The sequence below is a fragment of the Bombina bombina genome, chromosome 5, assembly GCF_027579735.1.
Source record: "Bombina bombina isolate aBomBom1 chromosome 5, aBomBom1.pri, whole genome shotgun sequence".
In the NCBI taxonomy this organism is placed as follows: Eukaryota; Metazoa; Chordata; class Amphibia; order Anura; family Bombinatoridae; genus Bombina; species Bombina bombina.
This window is the reverse complement of record NC_069503.1, coordinates 266,336,309-266,348,651: the sequence shown is the minus strand read 5'-3', so window position 1 is coordinate 266,348,651 and position 12,343 is coordinate 266,336,309. Positions and strand designations below refer to the sequence as shown.

The 12,343-nt window shown below is 36.2% G+C and overlaps 1 protein-coding gene across 1 annotated transcript in view; it reads right to left on the bottom strand.

Moving 5' to 3' along the window:
* CUBN (cubilin) overlaps window positions 1-12,343 on the bottom strand; it is a 749,121-nt gene that overhangs the window by 446,728 nt on the left and 290,050 nt on the right. The window contains exon 28 of the mRNA XM_053713984.1: window positions 1,014-1,176. Coding sequence (XP_053569959.1) covers window positions 1,014-1,176 — 163 coding nt within the window. The remainder of the gene's footprint in view (window positions 1-1,013; window positions 1,177-12,343) is intronic.

Here is a 12,343-nt window from a genome sequence, read left to right as displayed (position 1 = left end):
ATGCTCTATCTGAATCACGAAAGAAAAAAAATGGGTTCTGTGTCCCTTTAAGTAATTCCACTGATTATGTTGACTGAGCTTAGCCAATATCAAAGAATGCTTTACTCCATGCCAAGAGTAGCAATCCTAAACAAGTGTCGAGAACAATAGCAAAAGGACAGTTCATTAAATTAAAATGAAATTGCTCAGTAAAGGAATTTAAAATAAAAGCAAGAAAAAAAAGAGGTTTCTCAAATAAAATAAGTAGAGAGACCAAATATTCAGAGCAAAAAAAATGGACAGACAGCATCTAATGAAGGATACATACTTAAAGGGACACTGATTTCATGATTCAGATAGAGCATGAAATTTTAATCAACATTCTAATTACTCCTATTATCAATTTTTCTTCGTTCTCTTGCTATCTTTATTTTAAAAGCAGGAATGTAAATCTAAGCAGCCAGACCATTTTAGGTTCAGCACCATGGATAGCACTTGCTTATTGGAAGCTTACATTTACCCAACAATAAGCAAGCATAACCCAGGTTCTCAACCAAAAATGGGCTGGCTCTTATGCATCCCATTTCTGCTTTTTAAATAAAGATAGCAAGAGAACAAAGTAAAATTGATAATAGGAGTACATTTGAACGTTGCTTAAAATTGCATGCTCTATCTGAATCATAAAAGAAAAAATTTAAGAACAGGGACAAAATAGAAGAATTTGGAGGAGTTGCATTTGAGACCCAATACACTCCACAATACTATCAAATTTGCAACATAATTAGGAAAAAACTTCCCTATGCTTGCAGCAGATGACCGTCTCATGGAAATCATGACAAAAGAGTGTAGTTTTTCATATAGAAAAGGGCAAATAATTGGTAACAGATTGTCACATATGGTTCCAAAAGAGGAAAAACCTATAGATTTGTGGTTAGAATCTAAAGGGAACTATAGATGTAGTTAGACAGATTTTGCAAAGCAAATGTATCAATATACGAAGTAAAGTTTAAATCTACTTTAATAAAAAAACATACCGTTTACATTCCACAAAAGCTGAAACCCCTTTCTTAGGACATATGAAACATCTGAATTAAAGACCACATGGAGACTTGTACTGTTTGTACTGCCAGATGGTGGTAACTGACTTCCACAAAAGGTTCCAATGAGTCTACCTTGGGTATTAGGTCCATCATACAACTGTAATAATAAAACAAAGGAAAAGGTTATTAAAAATACATATACTGAAGATAAATGTGTTAATACAAAAATATATTTTTTAAATTATTTCTCAAGAGTAAATTCATGTTTCTCTTCTGTTTACTAAACTACTAGTAAATTACCTAAAATATATTCCAGAAATGTTCTATTGCTATATAATGGATATCTTGTAGTAGTACCAAAGCTAGGGGGTTTTCTATTTCTGAGGCCTGAAATCATGATGGAAATCATGATGAAGAAATCTACTCAAAGTTTATTTTAAAGGGATAGTAAAGTCCAAATTAAACTTTAATGATTCAGATAGGGCATGTCCTTTCAAAAAAACTTTCTAATTTACTTTTATTATCAAATTTGCTTTGTTCTCTTGTTATTCTTAGTTGAAGGCTAATACTAGGTAGGGTCATATGCTAATTTCTAAGCCCTTGAAGGCCACCTCTAATTTGAATGCATTTGACAGTTTTTTTTCACAGCGAGAGGGCGTTAGTTCATGTGTTTCATATAAATAACATTGTGCACATGCACGTGAAGTTATTTAAAATTCAGCACTAATTGCCTGAAATGCAAGTCTGTCAAAAGATCTGAGATATGGGGCAGTCTGCAGAAGCTTAGATACAAGGTAATTACAGAGGTAAAAAGTATATTTCTACAATAGTGTTGGTTATGCATAACTGGGGAATGGTAAATAAAGAGATTATCTATCTTTTTAAACAATAACATTTTGGGTGTTTACTATCCCTTTAATGTGCAAATAAGGGCAGTCAATGTTCTATCTCTGTGCACAGTTTGTTTTCTAGCCTTAAAATAGTTAAAAATCGTTTAATTTTATACTTTTCACCTCCACTGGGTTAGTTAGGTACAGGGGAAGAGTTCGGTAGAGGGGAAGAACACTACAACTCCACCCCAACCTGCCCTGAATCAACCAATGGAACAACTGCAACTCTGCCCAGAGACCTCCTTGCCTTAGTCCACAACTCACTAGCCCCCGCAGGAAGCTCTGCAAGGTAAGAGCTTGCCCCTCAAAAAATGTATTTATGGAACTGCCACTGATAGTAAATACTTTTATAAGATGCACTAATTAATATATGTTTTATCTTTCGAATAGAAAAATCTTCTTACAGACATATTTTATTTTCACAAAATAGAACTTAAGAGCTTCCAGAATTCCAAAGCGCTGTTCTTAAACAATTAGATTCAATCTCAAAAGTATACACAGTACAGTGATTTTCATCAAAAGTACTGTTCATTTTCTAACATATTGATGTATTTTGTCATTTAGTGACTCACAACTACAGTATCTCTTCTTAATCATGTGATGAGGAGCATCTGAACAGTCCTGAAAGGACTACTGACAGTGAATAACTGGTGGGGAAGCTTTTTTTGTAGATCTTTATTACATTCAGTCCATTAAAAACAGTCACAAGACTTATTATCAAGAGATAATTGAAAATGGCTAATCTACCACTAGGTTGGCCATGAAGGACACTAAAAACAAGCATCTGGTGGCTCAAGCAGTTGGGCATGGAGTCTTGTATTTGTGATGCTGATAGACCAAGTGAAAGCATTGGGGGCATTTATAGAACTTGTGATTATAAAGGGATTTTGGCCTGCATGCAGCATGAATAAGATGATTTCTCTTTCATGTTATTTCTCAGTGACATAACATGGAGATGTCTGAGAAGATATGTTTGCAATATATTAATAGATCCAATATGGGACTGTTGCCCTTACAAAGCAACTTGTATCACACATCTGTGGGAAATCCTGCAACAGTGTTGGGGGGTTTATCAAATAATTTTATCTACAAAAATCCCCATAGACTTAATGGCTAGTTTTGTAGAAAAAGCATTAGATAACATTTTCTAAAGAATTTAAATAAACCTTAATATTTAATTTCCATTGTAAAATGACAGGAGTTTTTTCAGCTGTTATAGAAAAAAATGTAGATTTAATTTTGCAAAAGCATAGCGATTCAATTCACATTTAAATGTATGCATGTATCTATCTATCTGTTTGTATTGTGTGTGTGTGTATATATATATATATATATATAAATTTAAAATGAGCACAAAAAGCCTTTTCTTTCAGATTGCTAACGACAAAAAGTCACATTACTCTGAGTTGGCAGGGTGTGGTAACTGACCGCTTTTTTCCAGAACAAAAAAAAAATATATAGATATAAAAAAAAGAGAAATGATTCATTCATGCCTTTTTTGCATGTCTGAAAAGAAATCATTCCAAGTTAATTTGTAGTTACTCATCTGAAGTCCCTTTTCAGTACTGTATCTTATTTCCTCTACACCACACACACAATAGCAAAACTGCTTTATAAGAGAATGTCTCATAGTAGAGAAATTACATTAAAAAAGTACTAAGTAGTACCACAATTTATTGTACTTACAATTTTACAATAAATAGATTAATTTCATGCACATATTTTAATAGTACATTTTTATTTGAATGTAGGATGTGATAAAGTGAAGGAGTATGAGCTTTGTGCATTATGATAGCAAGAAAACTATATATATATATATATATATATATATATATATATATATATATATATATATATATATATATCCAGCAAGTTGCACTCTCACAAACTCAGTTCCTTAGTACCAGGGTGCAGTAACAGCAACAGTTCTATATTTCCCTAATGCACTACTGGAACCTAGCTGAAAACATCAGATGAGCCAATGACAAGTGGCATATATGTGCAGCCACTAATCAGCATCTAGCATCCAGTAGTGCAGTGTTTCCCAACCGCGGTCCTCAAGTGCCCCCAACAGGCCTGGTTTTCATTATAGCTGAATCAGAGCACAGGTGAAATAATCAGCTGATGGATGAGAGCAGGTTGGTTACTGATCAGCTGATTACTTCACCTGTGCACTGGTTCAGCTATAATGAAAACCAGGCCTGTTGGGGGTACTTGGGAACCGCGGTTGGGAAACACTGCAGTAGTGCATTGTTGCTCCTGAGTTTACCTAGGTATGCATTGCAACAAAGGATGCCAAGAGATTTAAACAAATTAGGTAATAGAAGTAATATGGAAAGTTGTTTAAAATTGTGTGCTCTAACTGAACTACGAAAGAAAAAAAATATTCTATTTTATGGCCCTTTAAAGCTCTTTTTGTCGATTTTGAAGCTAACAGGAAGTGCATTGTTTAATCACTGGCTGATAAGCAGAACTCCCAGTGGTTTATGTTTATACTTTTTAAAATTCTCTATTTTTAACACAACAAAGAAAAGTGACTGTTTTACGTTAATGCAATATTCTAAATCACAAACCTGTAGCTTTTTAAATTCTATACTTTGGTTGATATAAAATGAAGTGGAACTTTGCATCTCTATTTCATATGAGTACTAAATTCTAGCAATCAAGCTTGAATTATGGCTGCACAATAGCACTAAAATAGTTTAATTTAATTATGTTTTCATATTTTTTATATTTTGAAATGACCTCGGTTGCATTCCTGAAGCCCTGAACATTTTTCATAAATACACTCATCCAATAAATTAGCATATAAGGGGCGCGATCCGATATAGATTGCAGTTTGCGGCGCAAGCGAGGGAACCGGCGTCGCCCGCAGTTTCAGCTCGCAACTCGAGCTATCCCATATAGGTCGCCGTCAGATGCTAACGTGCCGTAAGTCTGACAAACCAGCGATGTCCAGAAATCTGCGTAAGTACAAATTTCTGGCGTCGCCAGTGACTTGCGCCACGTTAGAAACTGCCGGCGCCTATAAAACCTGACTAAAGTCTAAAACACCCGCACTGTCTAACACGCCTCCTAAACATAGCCCGCACTGTCTAACACGCCTCCTAAACATAGCCCGCACTGTCTAACACGCCTCCTAAACATAGCCCGCACTGTCTAACCCTCTATCCGCTATCCCCCCTCACTAGCCTAACAATAAAAAAGCTATTAACCCCTAAACCGCCGCTCCCGTACCCCGCCGCAACCTAATAAAGTTATTAACCCCTAAACCGCCGCTCCCGTACCCCGCCGCCAGCTATATTATATCTATAACCCCCTAAAGTGAGCCCCTAACACCGCCGCCATCTATATTAAAATTATTAACCCCTAATGTAAGCCCCTTACACCGCCGCCATCTCTATTAAAATGATTAACCCCTAATTTAATCTACCTACCCCGCCGCCAGCTATATTATCTATATTAACCCTAAGTATATTATAGTTAATATAGTTATTACATTATATATATTAACTATGTTAACCCTAATTATATTAGGGTTAATATAGTTAATATAGTTACTATAGTATTTATATTAACTATATTAACTCTATCTAACCCTAACACCCCTAACTAAATTTATATTAAATTAATCTAATTCATTTATAAACTAAAATATTCCTATTTAAATCTAAATACTTACCTATAAAATAAACCCTAAGATAGCTACAATATAATTAATAATTACATTGTAGCTATGTTAGGGTTAATATTTATTTTACAGGTAAATTGTTAATTATTTTAACTAGGTATAATAGATATTAAATAGTTATTAACTATTTAATATCTACCTAGTTAAAATAATTACCCAATTACCTGTAAAATAAATCCTAACCTAAGTTACAAATACATCTACACTATCAATAAATTTAATAAACTACAAACATCTATCTAAAAATACAATTAAATTAACTAAACTAAATTACAAAAAAAAACAAACACTAAATTACAAAAAATAAAAAAAAGATTACAAGATATTTAAGCTAATTACACCTATTCTAAGCCCCCTAATAAAATAATAAACCCCCAAAATAAAAAAAATTCCCTGCCCTATTCTAAATTAAACAAATTTCAAAGCTCTTTACCTTACCAGCCCTTAAAAGGGCCTTTTGTGGGGCATGCCCCAAAGAATTCAGCTCTTTTGCATACAACAAATACAATCCCCCCCCCCATTACAACCCACCACCCACATACCCCTATTCTAAAACCACCCAAACCCCCCTTAAAAAAGCCTAACACTACCCCCCTGAAGATCTCCCTCCCTTGTCTTCACCACACCGGGCCGAACTCCTGATCCGATCCGGGCGATGTCTTCCTCCAAGCGGCAAAGAAGAATTCTTCCTCCGGCGATGTCCTCCTCCAAGCGGCAAAGAAGAATTCTTCCTCCGGCGACGTCTTCCTCCAAGTGGCAGCAAAGTCTTCATTCTTCCGGCGGCATCTTCAATCTTCTTTCTTCGCTCCGCCGCCGCGGAGCATCCATCCTGGCCGACTGCTGTACTTGGAATGAGGTACCTTTAAATGACGTCATCCAAGATGGCGTCCGCCGAATTCCGATTGGCTGATAGGATTCTATCAGCCAATCGGAATTAAGTTAGAAAAATCTGATTGGCTGATTGAATCAGCCAATCAGATTCAAGTTCAATCCGATTGGCTGATCCAATCAGCCAATCAGATTGAGCTTGCATTCTATTGGCTGTTCCGATCAGCCAATAGAATGCGAGCTCAATCTGATTGGCTGTTCGGATCAGCCAATCGGATTGAACTTGAATCTGATTGGCTGATTCAATCAGCCAATCAGATTTTTCTAACTTAATTCCGATTGGCTGATAGAATCCTATCAGCCAATCGGAATTCGGCGGACGCCATCTTGGATGACGTCATTTAAAGGTACCTCATTCCAAGTACAGCAGTCGGCCAGGATGGATGCTCCGCGGCGGCGGAGCGAAGAAAGAAGATTGAAGATGCCGCCGGAAGAATGAAGACTTTGCTGCCGCTTGGAGGAAGACGTCGCCGGAGGAAGAATTCTTCTTTGCCGCTTGGAGGAAGACATCGCCGGAGGAAGAATTCTTCTTTGCCGCTTGGAGGAAGACATCGCCCGGATCGGATCAGGAGTTCGGCCCGGTGTGGTGAAGACAAGGTAGGGAGATCTTCAGGGGGGGTAGTGTTAGGCTTTTTTAAGGGGGGTTTGGGTGGTTTTAGAATAGGGGTATGTGGGTGGTGGGTTGTAATGGCGGGGGGGATTGTATTTGTTGTATGCAAAAGAGCTGAATTCTTTGGGGCATGCCCCACAAAAGGCCCTTTTAAGGGCTGCTAAGGTAAAGAGCTTTGAAATTTGTTTAATTTAGAATAGGGCAGGGAATTTTTTTATTTTGGGGGTTTATTATTTTATTAGGGGGCTTAGAATAGGTGTAATTAGCTTAAATATCTTGTAATTTTTTTTTATTTTTTGTAATTTAGTGTTTGTTTTTTTTTGTAATTTAGTTTAGTTAATTTAATTGTATTTTTAGATAGATGTTTGTAGTTTATTAAATTTATTGATAGTGTAGGTGTATTTGTAACTTAGGTTAGTATTTATTTTACAGGTAATTGGGTAATTATTTTAACTAGGTAGATATTAAATAGTTAATAACTATTTAATATCTATTATACCTAGTTAAAATAATTAACAATTTACCTGTAAAATAAATATTAACCCTAACATAGCTACAATGTAATTATTAATTATATTGTAGCTATCTTAGGGTTTATTTTATAGGTAAGTATTTAGATTTAAATAGGAATATTTTAGTTTATAAATGAATTAGATTAATTTAATATAAATTTAGTTAGGGGTGTTAGGGTTAGATAGAGTTAATATAGTTAATATAAATACTATAGTAACTATATTAACTATATTAACCCTAATATAATTAGGGTTAATATAGTTAATATATATAATGTAATAACTATATTAACTATAATATACTTAGGGTTAATATAGATAATATAGCTGGCGGCGGGGTAGGTAGATTAAATTAGGGGTTAATCATTTTAATAGAGATGGCGGCGGTGTAAGGGGCTTACATTAGGGGTTAATAATATTAATATAGCTGGCGGCGGTATAGGGGGATTAGATTAGGGGTTAATAATTTTTATATAGGTGGCGGCGGTGTAAGGGGTCAGATTAGGGGATAGATAAGGTAGATGGCGGGGAGATAGACATTGCGCATGCGTTAGGTGTTAGGTTTATTTTAGCAGATCGCGGTTGACAGGGAGATAGACATTGCGCATGCGTTAGGTGTTAGGTTTATTTTAGCAGCCAGTTTAGGAAGTTACGGGGCTCCAATAGTCAGCGTAAGGCTTCTTACGGCTGCTTTTTGTGGCGAGGTGAAAATGGAGTAAGTTTTCTCCATTTTCGCCACGTAAGTCCTTACGCTGCATATTGGATACCAAACTGCGCGGGTTTGGTATACCTGCCTATGGCCCAAAAAACTGCGGGCAACGGCAGAAATATACGGGCGTAACTTCTAGGTTACGCCGTATATGTGATACCAAACCCGCGCAAATATTGGCGTCGCCGGCTTTTGCGGGCGACGATTTATATCGGATCGACCCCAAGATATTTGACAGTAGAAAACAAAAAGAAACATTCACCTAGATTACGAGTTTTGTGCTAAACAGGGTGCGAAAATAACGCCAAAAAATTGGAGCTGCCATTACAAGTTACTGAAAAGCCTTAAGCATAACTCTTGTAGGGCATTGCCCTAAGTTAAACAGCTCTTTTACCTTAAAAAATTACTAAGTCTCCCTAAAAGTAATCCCCCACCCCACCAGAGAGTTGGTTGTCTGTAGCTGTTGTGTGTCAGCTTTTCCAGGAGATCACAATATAATCTGCATACTTATAATGTGTATGATGGCATTTGGGCACATGCTATATCTTTCTAATGAAGAGTCAGTCATGTATTTTAGTTATAAATAAACTGTCTCATAAATCCTAGTAGGTTTCTCTACCTTCTCACTTGCTCTTACAGCGTATGCTGTCTGATTCAAATGACCTGTCTCAAATGATCTGTTTTTCACGGCTGTCCTGTATAATGGGAAAGCACCCAAAGTTCTATATTATAGTACAAAGCTCTCTTTGGGGGAACTATTTTTCATGCCCATCTTAAAGGCTGCATCAAGATTGCTAATATCTGGACATGGACCACTCCTTGAGAACTGTCCCAGAACCATGGTATGCTGTTGCCACACTAATATCAATGTACTATAACCATTTATGTTTAAATTTGTGTATGTGTGCAATTTCCAACAAAGGTTGACTGTGGTAAAAACAGCTTTTGAAGAAGGAGACCAGTTACTCAAAATCACAACTCTAAAAATCCAGTAACAACACTCCCAACATATATCAAAGCTAACCTAATTTAAACTTTCTTTAATTATGAATAATAATAAAAACAGCCTTTAATCATGTTGCATGAAGAAGGTTTAATTAATTTAAACTGATATTAAAACAAGCAAGGAAGGTGTGTTTATGCACAACTGATTTATTGCTCAGTTGATAGCAGAGCTCCAATTTTGCAGCTTAGTACTGATTTTAAAAGTTCTGCCCCACTGTCCCTATTTATGTCCTAATTTTTCATAATGGAATCTGAACAAACCTGAACCAGCATGAAAACCAAAAGTATTGTTTTTAGCATTAGCATTTTTTTATATGCAACAACAAAAAATTAGAATTTAAATAATCAACAGCAGAAATTTCTATTTCTTGGCCTAATACCAGGTGAGAACCTTTTCTCAGAAGGGAATGGAAAAAATAAACCCCACCCCTTCTAACCTATATGAAGATTACTTCACTTCCTCATCCCTCATTCCTAGACTGTCCATCATAGGATGAAAGAGAAAAGGATGGGAACCCTGGTAAGTATTACCTAGGTATTAGGCCAAGATATAACATTTTCTGCTGTGGGCACAAAATTAAACAAATATGACTTTAAAACTTAAAGGGGTACTAAACCTAATTTTTTCTGTCATGATTCAGGAAGAGTATGCAATTTTAAGCAACTTTCTAATTTGCGCCTATTGTCATGTTTTCTTTGTTCTCTTAGTATCTTTATTTGAAAAGCAAAAATGTAAGGTTAAGAGCCAGCCCATTGTTGGTTCAGCACGTGTGTAGTGCTTGATGATTGGTGGTTAAATGAGCCCACCAATCAGCAAGCGCCATCCAGGGTGCACAACCAAAAATGGTTGGGCTCCAATGCTTAGATTCCTGCTTTTTCAAATAAAGATAGCAAGGGAACAAAGAAAAATTGATAATAGGAGTAAATTAGAAAATTGCTTAATACTGCATGCTCTACCTGAATCATGAAAGAAAAAAATTGGGTTTAGTATACTTTTAAGCAAAACAATATCTTGTCATTCTTTTTTTAACCAATGGCCTGCAATATTGATAGAACATCCTGCGCCACACTAATCCGGGCCTAAATGAATAAACATGACTAAAGAATAAAATAAAGAATGCTTCTAAGTAAAAATCTTCACCATATGGTAAGAATCACAAAACATCTATGTGGCCACAATTTTATTGGCAGAAATTTGAACCTGCTATCTGGAAAAATAAACTGAACAAATGTTTTTAATAAATAATGTTATCACCACTGAACACATTTGATAGAAAATACATAAACCAACTCAGAATATTAAGAGAAAAACCTTGCAAGACCTGATAAAACTGATGTTGTTTTGCAAAAGCTTAAAAGTGATAATAATGCAATTCCTCAACCTCTAAACACATTGTTCCTCAACTGTAAGTAGTTGGAAATGCTTGTTTACCCTGCTGAATAAGGTAGAAAAATAAAGTTATTAACAAGCTGACAAAATAAAAGGGAATGTAATTAAAGCTATATTCTAATGCTCATGAAAAAAAAAAACACCTGATAGATATGCACTAAACAACTGTATCACACCCTCAGACTGTTGATGACACTGCCCATATTCTATTGCCATATACAGTATATAAGGGTTAAAACTGGAAACAAAACAAAAACAACCACAGAGCTAGAGCAAATATGCATAACTTAATAGTTGAGGTAGCTTCCTTAGTACTCATAGGATGGTCTGAGTAATCCATCAGGAGATAAAAGAGACCCATTATATTCCATATATGAAAGGATTATAGTGTGCATTAGAAAGCACATGTAAGGCATGACAGCAGTCTTTAACATTACAGTCTGAGTCTTCCTAAATTTTACCACGCACACAGCATGACCCAACGCCAGATTACGGCATAATATCTAGGGTTAACATAATCCTGCCTTTTGGAAGACTCCATAAACTACAAATGATCCCAATATAGAAATGTCAGCCTGGGAAAGCATGCCTCCTGTTCCCTCACCTGGGGAGTATGCAGGGATAGTGTGAGCATCCCAGTTAGAAAATCCAGATTAAACAACCTTGACCTATAGGTAAATAGGTATAGAGAGGGAACCCAGCTCTGTCCACCCTATGATGGACAGAACTATAAATGAGGGATGAGAAAGTGAGGTCATCTTCAAAAAAGTAAAAGAGGTGTGGTTTATTTATGTCCATTCCCCTTCTGAGAAGGGGATTTGATTTGGTTGTGGACAAAGAAGAAGTTTCAGGATGCAGTACAGCACTCTCTGCAAAAATAAAAATACTCTCTGCAAAATATATAAAAAATTAAAACATAACCTTTATTGAACACTCAAAATTGGATAAACACTCTAAACATATAGAGCTAGATTACAAGTGGAGCACTAATTTATTGTGCACCGATAAACGGGCAAATTAGCCCGTTTACAGGCGCGCAATAAATAACCAGCCATTACAAGTTGCTGGTTATTGCTACCTGGAGCTCACTGTAGCAATCAGCGCTACAAAAATTAACCAGAGATCAGATCTCTGGGTAATTTTCTAAATGTCCCCCAACTGATTCCAAATTATAAATTCTTTATTAAAAAATAAAAAGAGAGTGGGGGGGGGTGTCCAAGCAGAGACTCTGAACGGCTGCATCTTTCTTGAGCTCCAGGAAAGGAAATCATAATCCGCCGGTTATCATTCCATAACCACAGTAATTACTATCAATACGATTGATATTGTACCTTTACACAATCTGCAACCTTATTTAAGCCTAAATTTCTGTATTGATGACCCTTGAGACAGAATAGGACACCTGAGGCCTGTTGCAGAGGCAAATTCACAGGCAACGTCGTCGTCCCCCGGTCTGCTGGGGTTCCAAGCCAGAACTGGTTATAATCCAAGCCTTCCTTAACACCCCAGACTGCCCATAACACACATCATATTAACCAGCAGGAATAAGCCTTAATAAAGCAGCACGGTAGGAAATAATAATGAACCCTAACAACGCCACGTGGGTTGAAAACCATTCCAACATACAGG